At 37.5% G+C, this 21,947-nt stretch overlaps 1 protein-coding gene across 12 annotated transcripts in view; it reads left to right on the top strand.

Moving 5' to 3' along the window:
- The window catches only part of TTLL5 (tubulin tyrosine ligase like 5), a 240,282-nt gene that overhangs the window by 76,991 nt on the left and 141,344 nt on the right, over positions 1 to 21,947 (top strand). For 9 of the 12 annotated variants that reach the window (XM_033107463.1, XM_033107453.1, XM_033107458.1 and 6 more), the window contains 7 exons: positions 454 to 567; positions 848 to 939; positions 3,380 to 3,442; positions 7,834 to 7,872; positions 14,181 to 14,338; positions 15,254 to 15,560; positions 20,208 to 20,328. In XM_033107463.1, coding sequence (XP_032963354.1) covers positions 454 to 567; positions 848 to 939; positions 3,380 to 3,442; positions 7,834 to 7,872; positions 14,181 to 14,338; positions 15,254 to 15,560; positions 20,208 to 20,328 — 894 coding nt within the window. The remainder of the gene's footprint in view (positions 1 to 453; positions 568 to 847; positions 940 to 3,379; positions 3,443 to 7,833; positions 7,873 to 14,180; positions 14,339 to 15,253; positions 15,561 to 20,207; positions 20,329 to 21,947) is intronic. The other 3 variants (XM_033107454.1, XM_033107457.1, XM_033107461.1) reach the window with 1 other exon arrangement.

Genomic DNA, 21,947 nt, shown 5'->3' with positions numbered 1-21,947 from the left:
GTTTTCTGTCTTATATCTCAGTTCTTCTAATTCTCCTTCCCCAGTATTGAAAAGAATGTAGTTACTTACTGAAATACATACACACTTAATTTTATATTGAAGGTATTTTCAGATTTTTTTCTCGTATTCTTGAAAATATTAGATGTATTCTAAACCAAGATAGGAGTAACCACTAGGTTAGAAAGACATATAGACATCTTTCTTTTTTTTCTGCTTGTTTCTCTCAACCCAAAGTGTTTTCCTACTCTTCTCTTTTCTCTTCTTGCCTTTGATTTTACTAGCTTTCATCTATTTCCCAGGGTTTCAGACTAAGAGATTAATTATAGAAAATGGGCTTTGTATTTGAGCTTATACATGTTGGGAAAGATAATGTCGTCGAGGGACTGAATGGAGGGAAATGAAGAAAGATGATGAAAATGTTTTTTGTTTGTTTTTCTTTTTCCTTCTTCTTAGCGTTCCCGTCCACTCTCTGCCAGTGACGCGGAGATGAAAAACCTTGTGGGCTCAGCCCGGGAGAAGGTGCCGGGGAAGTTAGGTGGTTCTGTGCTTGGTCTGTCAATGGAGGAGGTAAAGATAACTCCATTTCAGGTTTTTGTGGGTTAACACCGGGTTCAGTGAAAATTAGTGAGTTATTCATAACATTCATAACAAACTAATATTTTATGTATATTGAAAAGAGAAAGATTCAACATGGGGGACATACCTTCTCAGAAAACAGCATCTTAAGTGGAATTAATTCCTCCCTCATGCTTCTTTCATATTCTTGGGTCATAACCTCTCTTCCTCAGACCTATAATCACATGAATTCCAGTTTTCATTTTATTTTATTTTCCCTTCCTCCATGCAGATAAAAGTTTTGCGGAGGGTGAAGGAAGAGAATGATCGGAGAGGTGGATTTATTCGCATATTCCCTACATCAGAGACATGGGAAATATATGGGTGAGGTGACTACCTTTTTTTTCTTTTTTAATCCATACCTCAGGTCCACAGAATTGGATTAATTGTGACACAGTGTCCTTGCTCCCCACATAGTGCCTTTCTTCTTTTGTTTATTTTTATGAGAATGTGAATATTACCCAACCCAAGAACGAGAGCACTAACAATAATTTAATCTACATACCTGTGCATTATTCCCCTTCTTCTCCTTTATTTTTCAATCCCCTGCCTCTTTCCTAACTAGCCCCCTAACCCAGGGTTGGATACGGTCTAAATTTTGGGGTTATTCTTACCTTGATTTGGAAAAGAACATTGTTTTATCATCTGTATATGTGACTGAATGACATGTTATTTATTTTTAAGCATGGAGATGTAGTTTACGTGCAATAAAATGTATACATTTTAAGTGTAGTTTGATGATGAGTTTGAACAAATATAAACACCAATTTAACTACTGCTGTCAATCACCACAAGATATAGAACATTTCTATTACCTCCAGAAGTCCTCTCCTGCCCCTTTACAATCAGTCGCCCTCATTACCTCAAGCCTCAGACATCTACTGATCTGCTTTATGTCACTGTAGTTTTTCTGGAATTTCACATAAATGGAATCATACAGCATGTACTCCTTGGTGTTAGGATTCTTTTGTTTGGTATAATGTTTTTGAGATTTATCCATGTTGTGGTGTAAAGTAATAGTTCATCCCTTATTACTGTTATGTACTGTATCATTGTATGAATATACCACAATTTGTTTATCCATTCACCTGTTGTGGAACATTTGGATTGTGTCCATTTGGGGGCTATTATGAAGAAAACTACTATGGACATTCATGTACGAGTCCCTGTATGGATACATGATTTTATTTCTCTTGAATAAATAAATACCTGGGAGTGGAATAGGTGGGTCGTATCATAAGGGTTAAAAGAGTAGTACCAATTTACATTTCACCAACATAAAATGTATGAGAGTTCCAGTTGCTCCTCATCCATGCCAACACTTGTTATTGTCAGGCTTTTCATTGTAGGCATTCTAGTAGTAGCATATCTCTACGGTTTTTACTTGCTTTTCTCTGAATAATGGTACTGAGCATTCATGTGCTATTGGCTATTTGTGTATCTTTTTTCTTTTCATTTTAAATTTACGATTTTTATCTTTTTATTGTATTGTGAAAGACTCTTGATACAAGTCCTTTCTCAGATATTTATATTGTGAATATTTTCTTTAAGTTTATGGCTAGCTTTTTTACTTTTGTAACAGTGGCTTTTAAAAAACAGAAGTTCTTTAAATTTTAGCGAAGTACAATTGACCAGATTTTTACTAATATACATTTATTGAGTATTAACCAAGTGTCTAGCACTTTGCTTGGTATAAAACAATTATTAGAGTATAAAACAATTATTTATACTTCGAGTATAAAACAATTATTAGATGGGATCCCTGCCCTTCGAGAGTTAACAGTATGATTTTGGAGAAATTATTTATGCATATAATAAAAATAGCACAGAATTATGTAACTCTTTCTAATTATAATATACTTTATACACATCATTGTTATTCTCATTTTAATGATAAGTAAGGCTGAGTAAAGTAATGTGACTTGCCTATGATAACACAGTGGGGCTTGATTCAGGAATTCTGACTCCAGATCCTACTTTTTTCCTGCTGCATCAGGCTGCTTTCCAAGAAGAAAAATGTTACTGTATGAGACAGTATATGACAGACACTCCGACATACAGCAAAGGCCAGGGTAGTTCAGACAGGGGCACCGCTATAGACTTGGTGCAGTCGTATCAGGATGGCTTTGTGTTATAGGGCAGACTTGAGCTGCTTCTTGCAGAACAGATTATGGATGGTATTTAGATGGAGGCAAAAGGATCAGTAGAAGATGTGGTGTGAGAGGCTTGTAAGGAGACTTGTCTGGCTGTATTGTAGGCTTCACGTTGGGGAACTGTGTGGAGAAGGAGGGAATGAATTGGGGGTATAGATAGCCAACTTTTGGAAGCTTAGAAGAGAAAGTGTATAACTCTAGGCGACAAGGAGCCGTTGAAGGCTCTTGGGGAATAACGTGATTCAAACAATCTTCTGTCCCCGTTTTCATGCCCTTTTTGCATCTCCCACTCCTAGCTTTATCTGACTTTTTTCCCCAGCTATGTATGATTTTTCAGTAGTTGTTTGATTTTCTGAATTTAGTATATCACCTTTTAGTAATCCAAGAAACTCTTTTATTTCTTTTTATTTTCTCAATTAAGTTCTCTAGTCTCTTAATTTTCTTGTATTTGCCACTACTCTAGTAGTTTATGATTTTAATTTGAGCAGCCGCCTCCTCCTTTGCCACTTTAGAAATGGTATATAAGTAACCTGTCACTTCTGTGCTTGATTCATTGTTTTATTTCTTCGGCTCAGCTTAGGAAATAACCAGTTTCTGTCTTTGTCTTTCAGTTCCTACCTTGAACACAAGACCTCCATGAATTATATGCTGGCAACACGTCTCTTCCAGGACAGGTAGGGATTTGCTAGTCTTATAAATTTGGTAGGACTAGATCACAAAATTAGAGGAGAAAGTACATGCAAAGGAGAAGGAAAAAAGCTTTATAAAAGTCTTCATGTAAAACCTTTGCTAGAAAGGGAGGGCCTTGCAGAAAACACAGTATAATACCTCATTTTTTTTAGAATTCATTCACTCTCAGCACTTTGTAAAGTTTCCAGAGGCTAGGAATATTAAACTATAACTGGGCTGCCTTCATGGAGAATGGGGAAGACCTATTTACTAACAAATACGCCATTTTATTAATATAAAGAGGGCGCCAAAGCAATGGATACACATTTTAAGAAAGGATAAAACTGTATTAAAATTGTAATACCCAATATACATCGATAACAAAAGATGAATGCAAGTCATGTAGATACATTTTTTTTGGCACCCCTGGTATATTTATTGAGTATTAACCAAGTGTCTAGCACTTTGCTTGGTGCTTTGGACTGTAAAACAATTATTAATGGGATTGAACCATAAAGATCTTCACATTTTAAAGATTTTTTTAATTTTAAAAACTCAAACCATAAAGATCTTTAAGCAATCTTATCAGAGGCCCTGAACTTTATTCTTTTTAAAGGAAGGTCTTTACTCAGTGCATTTTTTCTTTAGACACAGTTTTAGCAGACATGGTCATCTGTTTTCCAGACTAGAAGAGATTAGAATGATCAGATTAGAAAAGGTGGAGGGGAGGTAATTCACAAAATAAATACACTGAGAATTGTAAGAAATGACAACTGATAACCTCGATACAAGGGAAAATAGGGGGAAATGATGGAAAACAGACACTGGAATTCAAATAGCACAGCAGTCAGGAACTGCTTAGTCCCACATACTTTTGTTGCCCCTGAGTCATTAAGTGCTTTACAATACAGTTCAGTAATTGACTCTCAAAATAAGGTACCTTAGTTATTTAGAGAAACCTGTATTGGTTTCAGGGTATGGGTGCTTTATTTGTAGGATTCTTAAAATAGATACCCAGATTTCAGCCATTTCCTGCAATTTCATGATCTGTTATCAGGAAATATATGAGATTTGCAATTTCTCTCTGTAAATTTGTAGTTGTGATCATTGATTAATTACATTGTGTAGCTTCTAATGAAAGAAATCTTCAGATTTACTTAGACGATATAGAAGCTCAGTTCTTTAGGTGTGATCTGTCTTTTTCTCTCCCTTTGCTCTGGAAACTTTTACAAGGCTCCTGTATCTTTAGAGTTCATATATTTTACCAAGATGTGTTCTGATGTGTTACTTTTCATTATTTTGGTTTTGCAGTAGACGAGTTCTTTCAGTCCGAAGAGTTAAGTCTTTCAACTATAGGAAATAATCTCCCTCATCCTGTCTTTCCTTTCTTTGTGGAATTTCTGCTAGGTGAATTTTAGATCATTTGCTATATATTCCATATTTCTTTAATTTTTTCTTTTGATCTCATTGTCTCTTAGCTTTAAATTCTGAGAGATTTCTTGAACTTTGTCTCCTAAAACTTAAAATAACTCTAAACTCTAAAAATTTCAGCCTTATCTATCTTACTCAAGACCAGCACAGGAGAAGGGTTGTTCAATTTACTTTTTTATTTTGGCAAGAATGATTTTAATATCCAAGAACTCTTTTTGCTTCTTGACTAGTTTTCATAGTTTATGGATATAATATCTTTTCACATTTCTTTATCATAATTAGTTGTTGTAAAGTTCCTTTCTGGATTTTTTTGTTGTTGTTGTTGCACTATATTTAATTCTTCTGTATTAGTTCTGTTTTTCATGTCATTCTTTCTAATTTATAGCATTATATTTCATCAAATATTTGGTGATCTTTGATTGTCCAGTCCTATTTATAACTAATAAACTGTTTGCTTCGCATAGGTAGTTTTCTCACCGATTGTACCAGTCTGTTTCTGAACTGACATGGGCTATGTGCTTGAGGCTAGGTCTTTCCACACTTCAGCTTCCCATGAGAGAGAAGGAAGGCAGAGCAGACAATCTAGGGACCAACACAATAGCCAAAATTAGGAAACATTCTCTCAGGGGTAGCATAACAATAAAACAATTTTGAGATGTAATAAAACATATGTGCTTCTTTATTAACACATTCACTAGCAAGACATAGCAGTGGGTCTAAAAACTACCACAGTTTCAGAAATATGATAAGTGTTGCCAATATTTTGAGACACCTGTAACAACTCTAAAGTAATATGAAAAAAGATCTTATTTCTTTCGGAAACAAAATCACACTAATACTATGTGCATGGTTTCCTACATGTGTATGAAGGAAATGCTAAATTTCAGTTCGAGAATTAAATTTTTTTGGTGCACTCCCTGAATTCTTTCTTCGGGCCCCAGTTTACACTTCTACTTATAAAGCATTCTAAAAACTTTTATTAAAAAAACCCTGAATTTTCTTGTTTAGCAAAGAAAGGCCCTTATGATCTACTCTTGACTACCTTTTTAGCTTAATCTCCACTTTTCCAGACAACTTGTGGCTGATCAGGCCATATCTACTTGCTTTTTCAAGGCTCTCTATCCTTATATACTGTCACTTGGAATGACCTTCAACCCATCCCGAAATGTTTCTTCTAGCTATGTCCTGCATCCTCTTACCCAGCCTAGGAGGAGGTTCTCCCAGCCCTTTTTACCCCTCAGTCTGATTTAGAGTCCCATATAATATTATAATTGCCTGTTTACTAACTCGTCTGTATACTTTACACATTAGCTTTTGAGAGCGAGTACTTTGTTACGTTCATCTTTCTCGGTGTCAAGAATCTACCACATGGTACGCACACACACAAAAACATGCATTGAAAAAATTAAAATTGAAAGTGTGTTTATTGCAAGACCTAACATCTTCCAACTCTTCGATCAGAATTGATGTTTTCCCTTTCCAAATTCCATTGTATTATTGTCAGAACGACTTTCAAACTAATTCTCTAATCATTTGTTTTATGGTAATTTTATCTGCCTTTCCTGCCCTCCCCCATTCCTCCCTTACTTAACCCATCGTGCCCTGGCAAACAGTATCTTACATTCTACCTTACAGTATGGCAATACTTTTAACCCTGCCATATTAGTTACACCTGGGGAATTTTGTGACCCATATTTATCCCCTTGCCCCAACTCCCAGACTGAAGTGTTGGTACTAACTAAAAAGCTGCCAGGAGATGGTAATGTGAAGCCAGGATTGCAAATTTGTGAAGAAAACCATTATCTGATGAAAAAGTTAAAATCATTTTGAGGCTTTCTGATGACAGTATCAGGACATTAGCATGAATAGAAGACATAGGAAGGGAAAGAAAACATTTTGGTGATGACACACTTTTCACTTGATTTTCTGTACATAGAAAATCTTGACATTGATTGCATCTGTCTCTTTTAAAACCCCCAATACCAAAGGTTACATGTACTCCAATTCCATTTTTGTAACATTTTTTAAATGATAAAATTTTAGAATGCAGAACAGAGTAAAGGGAGCCAGGAGTTAGGTAAAAGGCATGTGGTTATAAAAGGACAACACAGGGGAGCAACCTTCTGGTGCTGGAACTGTTCAGTATCTTGTTTGTGGTGATGGATACATGCACTTACACAGTGATACAATTGTACCGAACTAAATATACACATTCACAAATGAGTATAAGTGAAACTGGGGAAATGCAAAGAAAACAAAAGAGTGTGAAGTGACAGGAAATTGAATGAGGAAAGAATGTTTTAAAAGAAAAACAAAAGCCAATTTAAATTTAAACATGAATGGCACTCACTTCCTGTGGCCAGAGCCCAACTTTAGTTTATAGACAATGGAGAGCATCACTTGTGGAAACTCTGTTTCTCAGGAGCAGCCTTTTTGAACCCCATGAGACTTGAGATTGGTTTCTTCTAACACAGTTCAGTGAAAGCATCAAGAGCACTGGAGTGTGAGACCTGGGCCCTGGGTTCAAATTTAAACCCAGTCAGCTCCCACCTTGGGCATGTAATAAAATAGTCTTATCCTGCTTCTTTTTATAGATGAGGCTAATAATAACCTTCTTCACATGCTTGTTGTGAAGAATCAGTGTGATTTGACTTGTGACTAGATATATAAATGCAAGTCATTGTTAATGCTTTTTCTCTAGAATTCATTCATCCTCTCCCTTTTGTTTTTTATTGATCCTCCCTTAAGCTTACACTGAGCATATTTTCAATTCATCTCTCTGTTTCTCCCCCAAGATGGCTTCCCTGGCATAATTCCACATTGAATCTCTGCAATACAAATTTTAGGGGGGTGGGGAGAGAGAGAGAGAAAGAGAAGAAGAGAGAACACACACACGTGTGCAAGAGAACTCAGGAGAGAATGTCTACATAGGGCTCTAACCCACTTATCCTTTCTACTTCCTTAGGGGAAACCCAAGAAGAAGCTTATTGACAGGAAGAACACGGTAACTGATTTTTAAAAGTTGAGAAATTCTTTCAGTGTACATGTGTGACCATGCATGGTACTGTATATAACCGTTTTCAGTTTGGTTCAGCTTGAATAGTACCTTAAAAATGTTTTCTACTGAAACACTATTCTGTGGAAACTTTACAAACTAAGTTTGGGATTTACTTTTTTATAACTACAGGTGTATCATTTCAACTGATAATAATAGTATTCCTGTTTGGCTATGTAAGAGAGACCAAAGTATTAATAAGATTTCAAGACTACTCTCATGTTAGATTCAATTCAAATAAGAAGTTGTGTTTTGGCCTTGACATTCCTGGGGCACACAGCTCTACACCTCACGGGACTGAGCAAAACTGCTTCCAGTTTGCCACGGAAGTAAAAGTGTGTAGAATACCGTGTTTTCTCGAAAATAAGACTGGGTCTTATATTAATTTTTGCTCCAAAAGACGCATTGGGCCTTACGTTCAAGGGATGTCATCCAGAAAAATCATGCGAGGGGTTTTTTTTCCAGTTAGGTCTTATTTTTGGGGAAACACGGTACCTGTGGCTCTTCATTTTGACAGAGGAGAGAAAGGTTTTAGAGGAAGGGTTGGGATGGCCTTACCCAATGGAAGACTCCAACCACAACAAAAACTCTTAACCCCAAACACACACCCTCTGGTTTGGGACATTACGTACATCCCCTTTGTGTCTCTTTAAAAAGAAAAATGACAACAAGAAAGAAACGTCTTATATCTAGCTTTTTGTTTTACGTTTAAGAATGAAGATAAACTTGATTTCGCATCCAAATCCTTTGAAGTGTAAACCTAATTTTTCTTTAAAGAAGAAAATCATTTTGCTTGCTATTTAATTGAGGAAAAACTGAGAAATCAAGTTTGTAGCTTGTTTCCAAATAAAGTTACACTTAGCTTATAAATTTTCTCCAGTTTTTAGTCAAGGATATGCTTGGTAGAGTATATACTATCAATTTGGAAATTCCAAAAAAAAAAAAAAAGATAAACTCTTAAGCAGTAAGAATATTTAAAGATCATTGAGTTCTGTCCTTTTTTTGACTTTTTTGTCACTCATTTTATATTGCCGTCAGTAAGGAGGATTTTTTTTGGTGGTATAGAGGTATAAGCAAAGGAAAGGTGGCATATGACAGATTATATGCTGGAACATGAAACAAGTCTTAATACATTTAAAAGGATTAAAATCATACAGAGTGTGTTCCTTACCCACAATGGAATTAGAAATCACTAACAATAGAAACTCTCCAAATATTTAGGAATTAAACAAAACATTTCTAAATAATCCATGGGTCAAGGAAGAAATCTTAGAGGAAATTAGAAAATATTTTGAACTGAATGATAATAAAAATATACATTAAAATGTGTGATATGGGAGTTTTTTGGGAGAAATTTATAGTTTTAAATGCTTATATTAGGAAAAAAAAAGACTAAATTGCTGATCTAATATCCATTTTGTGAAACTAGAAAAAGAAAGGTAACCCAAAGTAAGTAGAAGAAAAGAAATATTAAAGTGCAGAAGTCAATTAAATAAAAGACAAATAATAAAGAAAATTAGTAAAATCCAAAATTGTTCATTGATAAGATAGCAGAATTGATAAATTCTTAGGTAGACTGATCTGGAAAAAAAAGAGAAGACTAATTACCAATATGAGATAGGAAAGAGGAGATAGCACTATAGATCCTACAGATTTAAAAAAGATGTTAAGGGAACCTTATTCCATTGCTTTGACAATTTAGATGAAATGTTCGAATTCCTTGTGGGGAAGGAACACTTAACAAAACTGACACAAACTGAAATAGAAATTATGAATAGTCATATACCTATTCAGAATATTAAATTTGTAATCAAAAACCTTCCTACAAAGAAAACTCCCGGCCCAGTAGTTTCACTAGTGAGCTCCTATCAAGCTTTTGAGGAAGAAAAGCACCAGTCTTACAGAAACTCTCTAAAAAATCTAGGAAGAGACACTTCTCAATTTATTTTACGATGCCAGCATAACTATGACACCAAAACCTGACAAAGACATTAAAAACAAAGAAAATTACAGGCTACTGTCTTTATGAATATAGACTCAAAATTTCTTAAAAGAACATTAACAAATAGAACCCACCAATATATAAAAAGGATAATACATATGACTGAAGTGAGATTTTTCCCCCCCCAGTAATGCAAGGTTGGTTTGACGTTTGAAAATTAGTCAGTGTAATTCACCATATTAAATAAAGGAAAAAAGCCAGATGATCATTTTATTTGATGCAATAAAAAGCATCTGATGAAATTTAACACATTTATGAGAAAAACTCTTAGCAAATCAGGAATACAAGGGAACTTCTTCAGTCTGATAAAGGCCTTCTGTGAAAAACCTATTTCTGAGATCGTACTGAAAGGTGAAATACTGAAGGCTTCGCTCCTATGATTAGTAGTAAGGCAAGATGTCTGCTATCACCACTTGTACTCCTTTTGTACTGGAGGTCCTAAGCAGTACAACAAAGTGGGGGCGGGGGAGAAATAGAAGGGATACAGATAGGAAAGGAAGAAGTTGCATGTCTTTATTCTTGGATGACATGATCAAGTTAGTAGAAAATCCCAAGATATCTACAGAATACAAAAACATATAAGTGCACTTAGCAAGGTCTCGGGATACACGGTCAATATACTAAAAAAAAAAAATTACTATGCTAGCAGTAAATAATTGGAATGTGAAATTTAAAATTCTGTTTATAAAATGCCATTTGAAAATATGAAATTTTAGGGATAAATTTAACAAAATATATTCAATACTACACAGTAAAAGCTACTAAATATTACTGAAAGAGATTAAAGAAGATCTAAATAAGTAGAGAGAAATGCCGTGTTCATGGATTAGAAGACTTAATATTGTAAATATCCATTCTCTCCAAATTGATCTAAAAATCCAGTACAATCCCAATTGTTATTCTGGTAGATTTTTTGTAGAAATTGACGAACTGTTTTTTCTTTTTATTTATTTATATGGAAATGCAAAGGACTTAAAATATCCAAAGTAATCTTGGGAAAAACTTAGAATACTTGACTTAAAGAAACACTGTAAGGCTGTAGTAATCAAAACTGTGGCAAGTCGATCCGTGGAACAGAAAAAAGAGCCCAGAAATAGATCCATACATATATGGCCATTTGACTTTAAACAAAAGTCTTAAAGTAATCCAACAGGAGAAAGGAAGCATTTTAACAAATGGGGCTAGAACTGGCTAGCTATCATATTTTTAAAAATGAACCTTAACCTCTGTCTCCCACAAAAAAAGGGAGGTGATTTATAGATAGAAACATAAAAGCTATTACTATAAAACTTCTTGAGGAAAATATGTTTGTGACTTTGGCCTTGGCCAAAGTTTTTTGACAGGAAAGCAATAAACCAAAAAGAAAAAATGATAAGCTAGATTTCCTCAAAATTAAAAACTGTTATCATAAGATACTGTTAAGAAAGTGATTAGGCAAGCCATCAAAAGGAAGATACGCGAATAGCCAATATGCTCATGAAAATGTGCTTTACATTAGTTACCAGAGAATTGCAAATTAAAATCATGAGATACCACTAGACATCCAGCAGAATGGTGAAAATTGTATCAAATCATCACATTGTACACTTCAAATATCTAATAGTTTTATTGTCAATTATACCTCCATAAAACTAGGGGGAAATGATTGACGGCATCAAAGGTGAGGATGTGGATCTAAAGGAACTCAGATAAACTGTCAGTGGCAGCATAAACTGGTACAAGCACTTTAGAAAAAGTCTGGCAGTTGTTTAGAAAGCCTAGAAAATTTCATTTTGAGATCTTTACCCAGTAAAAATGAAAAATATAACTACAAAATGACTTGTACAGAAATGTTTATAGCAGCTTGATTCATAGTATTCCCAAACTGGAAACAGCCTAGGTGTCCAACACCCGGTGAGTAGGTGAACTGGGGATTATCCATCCAATGGACTAATCCTCAGCAATAAAAATGGATCAATACTGATACATGCGACATGGATGAATCTCCAAAGCATGCTGAATGAAAGGACACTTACACAGAAGAGTTCATACTGTATGATTCCATTTTTATGAAGTCCTAGAACAGGCAAACCTAACGTATGATGAAAACATTCAGAACAGTGGTTTCCTTTGGGAGTGTGAGAGATGGCTTGACTGGCAAGGGGTATGAGAACTTTCTGAGGGGACTTGAATATTAGAGGTTGGGTTATGTACCTCCAGACATTTGTCAAAACTCATCAAATGGAAATTTAGTATTTGGGTATTTCACTGTGTGTAGTTTTTAACTCACACCCCCAACCCCCAAAACCACCCCCAAACCCAAAATAAATATTGAACTCTAGATACTAATGATATGCGTGGTGAAGTGTTTAGGCGCAAAGTGCACTGATGTTTGTGTGCAACTTTGGAATGCTTTAAAAATTAGATGGGTCGATGGATGGCTAGAAGAATGGAAGATTGGATGTATATGATGAATCAAATATAGTAAAATATTAATTGTAGAAACTAGGCAGTAGGTAAATGGATGTTCACTATACAATGTAAACTTCTTGGTTTGTTTAAATATTTTCATAATAAAATGTTGCAAAGTAAAATGAAATCAGTGTAGCTAGAAGGTATTAGAAATTATTTGTAGGAAATTCAATTGTTTATTAATTTGAAAATGCTTATGGTATGTCAGCTGTATGCTGGGCAGTCTTGTAAGCATCACTGATCCGGTGATCAACAAGCGTGTTCCTTGCCCTCATATAAATCTGTTTATCAGATTTACACTTTTCCCAGCATTCCTACCTCCATCCCTTGTACTATTATAGTTAGGATTTATCTGTCTATTCAGGGTTTCTTAGAAGCTCATAGTTGTTATTTTAAAAGTATCAAATTTGTTTTATTCTCTTTATTATTTAAATATCTAAAAATTGATTTTCACAACTGTGTGTGTGTGTGTGTGTGTGTGTGTGTGTGTGTGAAAGAGACAGAGAGAGAGAGAGGAGGTGGAGTAATACTCAGTTGTTGGGACTTCATAAGCTGAGTTTGAACTATTTTTAAAGTTCATTATTTTGCTTCCTGTTTCTGCCCCTGACGTCAGGACCCTCCCTGTTCTTGGCTCATCTTCCTGCTCTAGAGAGAAGGCCTCGAAAAGATTTCCTATCCAGTCCATCCACCCAGAAATCCCTAAAAGTTCTAAATAGACCAAAAGACACAGCCTTTCCATTAAACTCAGACTGAAAACTCCCAGAGGAATGAGGATGATTCCTTGACCTCAAATGGGATACACTTTATGTTCTAGAGAGTTCAGGAGAGTTCAAAGCCAACCAGTTACAACTTGAGTTCTGAGTATACAGAGTTGGTTGCGTGCTTTCAGACAGTAACGTTTGTACTTCTTTTCTGACTCAATGACCAAGAACCGTCTCTCTCTTTGGTGGCCTGGTTATCTCTGCTGCCCTGTACTTTTCTGGGCCCTTGTCTGGATTGGGCCTGATACCTGTCACTTCCCTAATTTGTGATTTATCTTACTTTAATGCCTAACTCAGCTGCTGCCGTACCTTTTCCCCATCCCATTTCCCATTCATGACCTGATTAAATTTGGCCTTGTCTGTGCCTCTGACTCTGACTCTTGACCTGTACTCAACCCCTAAGGCTCTCTGTGCCTCTCCGCGTCTCCTCCTCTAACTAAGTAGGCTCTAAGGGAAGAGTTCCTCATGTTGGCATGCTTGAGACTCTGTGCGTCCCAGAGTCTTGGTAACTTTTCACTAAGACACTTCCCCTGTGAGTCTCAGTCAGCTCTGTGCTGCCGTATTCACAGATTATCATCAAGTCCTCCCCTCATCTCAACCTCTGCTAAGTGTATTTATTAAATACTGTATACATTCAAAAACTATTTGTATAATTCTAAGTTATAATGAATAGCAAAAAGTAAACACCTCTAGCCACCCCCCAGCCTGATAATTAAAATATCACCAGTATCTCCCATTCTCAAGGTATAAGGTATAGGGTAGCACTGTATGATCTCTGTAATAAATAGCCAGTATTACTTGAATATTTAAAAAAAACTTAAACATTGTCTTCAGATGTATTTTTGTTCAGAACATTTAACGAATTCAGACAGGCCATTAGTGAAGTTTTAATGTATAATAGATTCCAGTATTCCCATTCATCTATCAAACCTTTTAGAATTCACTAGAGTTACCACACTCATTCTGTCATCATTACAGATTTCTATCAAGCTTAGACTTGGAATAAAGAAGAGAACTTTCTGAAGGTTGTGTTTTTCCCATAGAATAGCTCCTGATGGAGTACCAGAATTGAAGGTAGAGAGTGTGAATTCCAAAGCCAAGCTGCATGCTGCTCTTTATGAGAGGAAGCTCCTGTCTTTGGAGGTGCGCAAACGCAGACGACGGAATGGCAGATTGAGGGCAGTGAGGCCAAAATACCCAGGTATGCGCCGGTGAGCTTTTACCAAAGTCCATTATCTGGGTCCTGCCAGACTGACTTCATCAGCTGCTTAATTAACACTCAATGAATCAGAACCTTCCTGATCCCATATACTTAATTTTTTTGTATAGCCTTTTTTCTCTGAAACTGACTTTCAAAAGGATTGTAAGTTTTTAAACCATCCTATAATATTTGTATTGAAGAATATCCGAAGTGCATACATTTTGGCTTTTGCTCTTATTTCAGCATCATATAATACCTGATACTTTAGAAATCATATTAGCTTAAGTTTAATAGAATCCTGAGCGTTATGGTTCAGGATTTTCGTGATTAGGTATTAAGTCCAGTTTATCTTTTGACACAGCCGAATGGTGTAAACATTTTAAACATAAACAGAGAAAGAGGAATTTCTTTCTCTTCCAGGTTCTCCCATATCTGTTTGTCACTGGCTGACTTCTTTTCTCTCCGTCCTTCCCTCATTTGTTGAGCGCCTGTATCAGGCACGTTAGTCACTGGGGTTCATTGGTGAATAAAACAGATATGATCCTTGTTCTCACAGACCTTCCAAGGCAGTGAAGGAGAAGGATAATGAAAAAAAATAGGCTAGAAAGATATCCCCCTGCTCTCCGTAGCCCAATGAAAGGTGCCCTTCTGGAAACCTCTAACACACTATAGCAATTACTAAGATGTTTTTTGCCTTAAGTTGTGAGAGAGCCATTGGTGTTATGATGAGAAACATTAATTGTAATGAAGATCATTACTAGGTTTTTAGACTATATAAGATTGGAGAGTGACATGTTTCTCTATTAATTTCGTATGTTATTTTGGTCTGATTTGGATATGGGTTTTTACTGAGGTATTGGGAGAGAGGAAAATTTAATCCTTTTTTCAGCAACATTAGTGATTCTTCGCATTTAGTGATTACCCAGCCAGCTGAAATGAATGTTAAAGCTGAGACAGCAAGTGAAGAGGAGGAAGAAGTCGCATTAGACGATGACGATGAAGAACAGGAAGCTTCCCAGGAGGAGTTTGCAGGGCCCCTTGGAGAAAATCAAGCCAAATACACACCCTCCTTGACCGTTATGGTAGAAAATTCACCCAAAGAAAATGCCATGAAAGTTTCTGAATGGACTAATAAAGGTGAACAGGGCTGCAAAACCGAGACTCAGGAGCCTGAGCCTAAATTTAACCTGATGCAGATTCTGCAGGATCATGGCAATCTCAGGTACGTACCTTTTGTAATTATATGAGTACAGTTGATAACAGCTGACTTGTACTGTGTACCAGGTACTGCGCTGGTGGCTTTACAGTCATTTCTCGTTTCTTATTCACGGCAGTCCTGTGAAGTAATTACTGTGATTTGACACTATTATTATTACTAAGGAAACCGAGCCTCAGAGTAGTTCCTTATCCAAGGGGCAGAGCTGTGATACAAACCCAGGTCTCACCGGCTGAACAAATAAGTGTGGGTTCACTTAAACAGCGGGGGCTATGGCCCCAATATGGGCGGAGTCCTCTTAGGACACAGTAAAAGCAATGTTTGGTCTTGCTTGGGAAGGCTAGAGAGACATGAGCGACGAGGCAGTATTTGCACCAGGCTTTGACTGATGAGTAGGATTTCAGGAGGTTTGGGAGGTGACAACTAAGTGTGGGAGTGCTCGTAGAGGAGACAGAGATACAGGGGTGTGATAGTACAGTGTTCATTCAGTCCCTCAACAGATATGTATTGAGTACTTGCTCTGTGCTGACAGTTGTACTAGGCTGTATAGGATGACCATGGAGAACAAAACAGACCGGCTGGGGGGGAAGACTGACAGTAAACGAAGAAGCAAGGTAATTTCAGGTAGTAAAAAGTTGCTATGAAGACAGTAAAACAGGGTGTAGTGTTAGAGTGTAATTGGGCAGAGATTTCTTTAGATTGTGGTATTTGGGCACGAGGAGGTAGGTAACCCTTGAGGTGAGTCCTGACTGATGAGGAGGTAAGTCATGTGAATATCAGGGGGCAGAATATTCCAGGGAGAACAGCAAGTATAAAGGCCCTGAAATTGGAATGAACTTGGTGAGTCTGAAAAACACAGGTTAGTGGAGTGGCGTTATAGGAGAGAAGGGGGTGGTAAGAAATGAGTCTAAAAACTGTATGTCATTCCATCATAAAGGGCTTTAAGAGGAGCCTGGACTTTATTTTTTAGATGGTTAATTTAAAAAAAATTTTTTTTTTTTTAAATTTATATCAGGGAACAGTATGTTTCTCCAGGGCCCATCAGCTCCAAGTCATTGTCCTTCAATCTAGTTGTGGAGGGTGCAGCTCAGCTCCAAGTCCAGTGATGTTTTCAATCTTTAGTTGCAGGGGGCACAGCCCACCATCCCATGCAGGAATTGAACCGGAGACCTTGTTGAGAGCTCGCACTCTAACCAACTGAGCCCTCTGGCTGCTCCTAGATAGATAATTTTTAAGCAGATGAATGGAAAGGTCAGATCTTGATTTAGAAAGTAAATTCTGATTTCATTGTGGGACAGTGATTGCTAAGCGGAGCACTGGTGAGTTAGGGGCTGGTACAGTCGTCCCAAGCCAGGAAGGTGAAAAAGCCTTGACCAGAGCAGTGGTTATAGGAATGCAGAGAATGGGGTGCACTTAATGAAATTTGCAAATTAAAATTGACAGGGCTTGGTTTCTAGAGAGGCAAAAACTCCAGAGAGAATGACTTTTCCAAATCTGGCAACCTGTGGGTGCCATGAGTCAACAATATAAGGAGCGTAGGAGTCGGCTTCATGATGGAAATAATGTGTTGCATTTGGGACACAGTGAGGCGAAAATGCTCTGGGATGAAGATGTCCAGGAGATAGGTGAACACAGAGCTTTGAAGGTGAGGGTGGAACAGGATTGTATAGTTGATAGTTTAAAACTTCAGAACGGATGAGCTTGTCCAATTCAGTTTAGTTCAGCAAGCATAGACAAGGAGAAAAGGAAGAGAATTGAGTTCTGGGGAAAACCATGTTTAATAGTAGAGAGACAACAAATAGCAGAAAGATGCGCATAAAACCGAGGGAGCAGTGTGGGGAAGCTGCAAGAGTTTCAAGCTGTAGCGGGCCTCAGACGCCCACGGTAGGATGAGTTTTTACCTAGAGCAGACATACTGGGTAGAAGAGAAGTTGGGAGTTAAGGAGATAGGAAAGGACCAACATTTTTAGAAGATTTGGCAATAAAAGGAAGGTGAGAATGCATTAGAGAGGGCAAGCCAAGAGAAAGGATTTTTTTTTTTAAAGATAGGGATTCTGGAGTTTATTTATAGACTAGGGGAAGGAGTTGATGGGAAGAGGATTAGAGATGCAGAAATGGATATATTGATAGAGAAGGGTCCTAAAGGAAGGTGGAAAGAGGCCATTGGAGGGCTCTCTCTTCCTGTAAGTCAGAAAAAAAGCACAATGGGGTGAATGCAGTGGTTAAAGGGGAAAGAAGTATAGGTATTTATGAACGACGACCTTTATTTTCTAAGTTCGAAGTCACTTCTTACACTGCAGGAGTGGAGTGTGATACTGGGGATTGGGGCAGTGGGGGTTTGACAGAGTGAAGGTGTGGAGAGTGTCGTGGAGAATGAGAATCATTCCGTTCGTGGAGAGGATCCTGAGCTTGCTCAGGAGACCAGGGCCCTGGCTTTTTGGTGCTTACCAACTGGCTGTGTGATCATGGGCCAGTCAGAGAACTTTTCTACGCCTCAGTTTCCTTTTCTACTAGGCCAAGGAATGGGGTTAGACAAGTGTTTTTCAAACTGTGCTTTCTGGAGGGCAAAAAAGATTCCACTGAATTGAAATAGAACATTTGAAAACCACTGGACTATATTCTAAGGTCTTTTCCAGCAATAACATTCTACTTAGCTGTTGTAGAAAGAAATTATTTCTTCATAAATCTTATGGATCTCACTTTCAGTGAGTAAACTGTTGTAATTGCAGGGTGTGTTAATATGAATCAGTGGTTTTCAGACTATTTCCTGAAGTTGCCCATCATTCTGTGGGGCATCTCCGTATGGACGGGAGCAGGGTCCAGGGCAAGGTTTCAAGACTCCAGGCCCCAGCCCCCTTGTTGTATATTAAGTATGCTAAGGATTCACATAGGCTTTTATTTTTTAAAAAGTGGCTTTTATTTTTTTTAAAGTGGGTTTCTTTGGTGTAAATCATTGTGGTTTTCATTGTTTCATCTGTGTTTTTTTTTTTTTTTGGTTGGTTGGTTTCACATGACAGCTGACTGATGTGTCCACTACCTTAGGGACAAACTCAGGATGAACATCCCAGGGATCTCTTTAACAAGGGTAGAAAACTCAGTACCTGTTCTTTTGATTTGCAGCAGTGATTTGCAAGAAAGTGATTGAAATCTCAACTTCCAAGCAATAATTCCCTGTCCAAAGACCTTTATGTTTTACTGTTCAAGGATTAATCAGTAAAATTGGGCATTCTGCTACATTTGGAGGTGTCCAACACATGCCATTTCTAGCTCATTAGTTTGCAAGTGAATATGTTGACCAAAATTGAGAATCTTTTGCATTTATTTTGACTTTAAATTAGTTTGCTGTGGAGGTAAAGCTTTTGGGAATGGTTGAGGGGAAAGTGGTATATGGTTTCCAGGTGAACAAGAATATAATTGCTATCTTTGTTGAGAGACATTTGAAACTACAAATTTATTCTTTCAAAACCATACTGTACTCCCATAAACTACCTATTAATAACAAAGATGTGTAGCCTTACTTATATTTCATGCTCTGAAGATCTCTTACGTATTCAACTCTCAAAAGCAAAATCTCCCCAACCTGACTCCCCTCCTATCCAGTCCATCCAACACACACATAGAAGCTAGACCCTCTTGGGATTTCCAGTTTACTCTGGATGAGTCCTTCATCCTAACCTTGGAGGAACAGTGAGTAGAAAGCATTCAGTGATTGCATGTGTGAGGATTGTAAACAAAGTTTGTGTTGGGCCCTAATCTTCGCTGATGTCATTTTGGCTAGAGCGTCAGAAGGCTGATCAGCTGAAGTAACCAAAATCTCTCCCGAAAGAAAACAGATCTGCTACAATAGCCCCTGAGGTGAAAGGCATCATTGTCTCTCTGGCACTTCTGTCTTTCACACCATAGCTTATCAGATTTCCTTGTTTCTGACCTAGACCACCAGTCAGAAATCAGCTGGCTTCTAAAGTGGTAGCGCTGGGGTGCTTTGTATCGTATGTGAAGAATTCTTTCTCCCACTAAACATCTGGGCTTGTCCTAGCCTGTCTATGCCAAACTCTGTTGGACCTCACTCGTTTGCTCTGGGCTCCAGCCACTCCCGTCTTGTAGTTGAGAAAAGCATGACCTTAAAATTTGGTCTCAAAAGTTCCTTTGTAGGATTTATCTGTTTCCTGCTTTGGAGGCTTTTGGACACCAGAAATATTAGTTGCCATAGCAAAAGCCATACTTTTGCACTCACTGATAAGTATGTTCTTAAGGGCCTCCGAGGCAGAAAAACTTTTCTACACTAATGCAAGGTTCTTGTGGAGATTCAACACTGCTCCTGTCCATTCCCCCCAAGAAAGTTGTTAAAAAGGTCAAGAAATAAGGTTTAAGAGAGTAGGAAACCTGCTTTTTCTATTCTTACTTAATTTTTCACACCATGGTAATAATGAGAGAATAAATAGGATTCTCCATCTCTGATTATTTTAATAGGAAAAAAAAACACCTCACATACTGTTTAGAAGGAATCTTCATTCACTGACTATATGGTGGGCTTCATTTTTCTCTGCCATCCTAATGGAAGGCTCCTCAAAGACCACCCTGAGAAAGGCAAGTAGATATTGGGTAGCCTTTGCATTCTGTCTCATAACGGTGTGTTGTTTTGGATTTCTATAGCAAAGTGCAGGCTCGAATAGCATTCTCTGCCTATCTCCAGCATGTTCAAATTCGCCTGATGAAAGACAGTGGAGGTCAAACGTTCAGTGCCAGCTGGGCTGCCAAAGAAGATGAACAGATGGTGAGGCTCTTCCTGTTGGAACTTTTGTACTTTCCCTCCCCCCCCCCTTTTTCTATTAAGGTAAAGAGCAATATATTCTTCTGATAAAATAACGATTTCACAATCTGTAGATTTCTCTCACTTTATTGTGAAGTAAATCTTTGATCTGCAGCCATGTTCGTCACACTGTGTGTTGACGGCATCAATTTATTTCATTCTGAAAATGGAAATTGATTGCTCATTAGCTGTTGGGCCCTGTGCAAAGCCCTCAAAAAGAATAACAATGTACGGAGCCCTTTTTCAAGTAACTTCATGTATTATCTCTTTGAGGGAGGCACAGTCATCCCCATTTTACAGATGAGGAAACAAAGACCTAAAGAAGGGAGGTAACTTGCCAGTTGTCCCAACAATTTTTATGTGGTGAAACTGGAACTTGAACCCAGATGTTGTAATTGTACATTATTTGCTCTTCCATTGTATCCATGAGTCATAGGGCATTTATTTTTCTGTCCTGAGGCATTGAGTTAGCTCTTTGAAAGTCAACACTTTATCATGGGCCCTCTGAGAATGTGACATCCTCCATTTTAACATTTTCTTTATTAGTTGTAACTATAAAATTCTTAGATTACTGGAAACAAACTTATGTAATATTTTTTACTATATCTCAGGCTTTTGAACATGCCTAGAGTTTAATATTCTTTGTGGCTCACAATGACAGGGAGCTTCCATTTTTTTGGTAAGGTCAATGCTTAAAGAAGAAGCCACAACCCTTCCTTAGCTTTTAAACCACAGGAAACTGTCACAGAGAAGAGAGGGACCTTTACCTCTGAGAAAGCTGCATCCTTTGTCCGACTGAGTGGTGACCCTACTGTAATTTTCAGTTCTCCACATACAAGAGGCACACAGTGTGCCAGGCCTATTATAAAAACATGATGAATATCCCAGAAAACAACTTGTGAATTTCAAGTAGCCAATGCAACCCAGAGATAAAACCTTCTGTGTTGTGAATAATCCTTCAACCATCAGTGGAAAATGTTAGCTCTGCTCTTTCCAAGTGGAAAATTGAAACTGCTTTTTTGAGAGTCAGTTTGTCTGCTCCACTGTGAAAAACTAATGTTTTACTATAGCAGCTTAAACCACCCTATAGCAAAGACAGCAGAGTAGAACTATGAAACCCAACTCTCTGGTTGTGAGGCTATTTCTTTATAATGGAGTAAATTGGCACCAAAAGACAATGAACCAAAATCAAATTCAAGAAGAAAAAAATAGCTCAGAAGAACATAACCACTGGTACTGCTGGCTTGGAAGTCACACAGGATTTCTCTGGGGCTTTTTACAAGGATATTTAGGATCATCACTGCAAAAACCAGCTCTGTGCCTTTCTTTTTGAAAATATATCTAGAAAGCAAACCCTAACCTATTCCCCGAAGATTGTGGCAGTGGTCTTGTTTATGAAGAAGGGAGGTGTAGAATTGCCTCTCTGGTCCAGGCTAAGGTTAGAGATTCTTTTTCACATCATTCTCAGAGGGCACATCAGTAGAAGGTCCCAACATCTGTCATCTTAGGGCAATTTTGCTGTGTTTGGGTAGGGAGTGGGAAGAAACAACTCTCTCAGACCTTTGTCCTTGCAAAATCTCTCT

Source organism: Rhinolophus ferrumequinum, chromosome 6 (genome assembly GCF_004115265.2).
Source record: "Rhinolophus ferrumequinum isolate MPI-CBG mRhiFer1 chromosome 6, mRhiFer1_v1.p, whole genome shotgun sequence".
Lineage (NCBI taxonomy): Eukaryota > Metazoa > Chordata > Mammalia > Chiroptera > Rhinolophidae > Rhinolophus > Rhinolophus ferrumequinum.
This window is presented reverse-complemented; position numbering and strand designations above follow the sequence as displayed.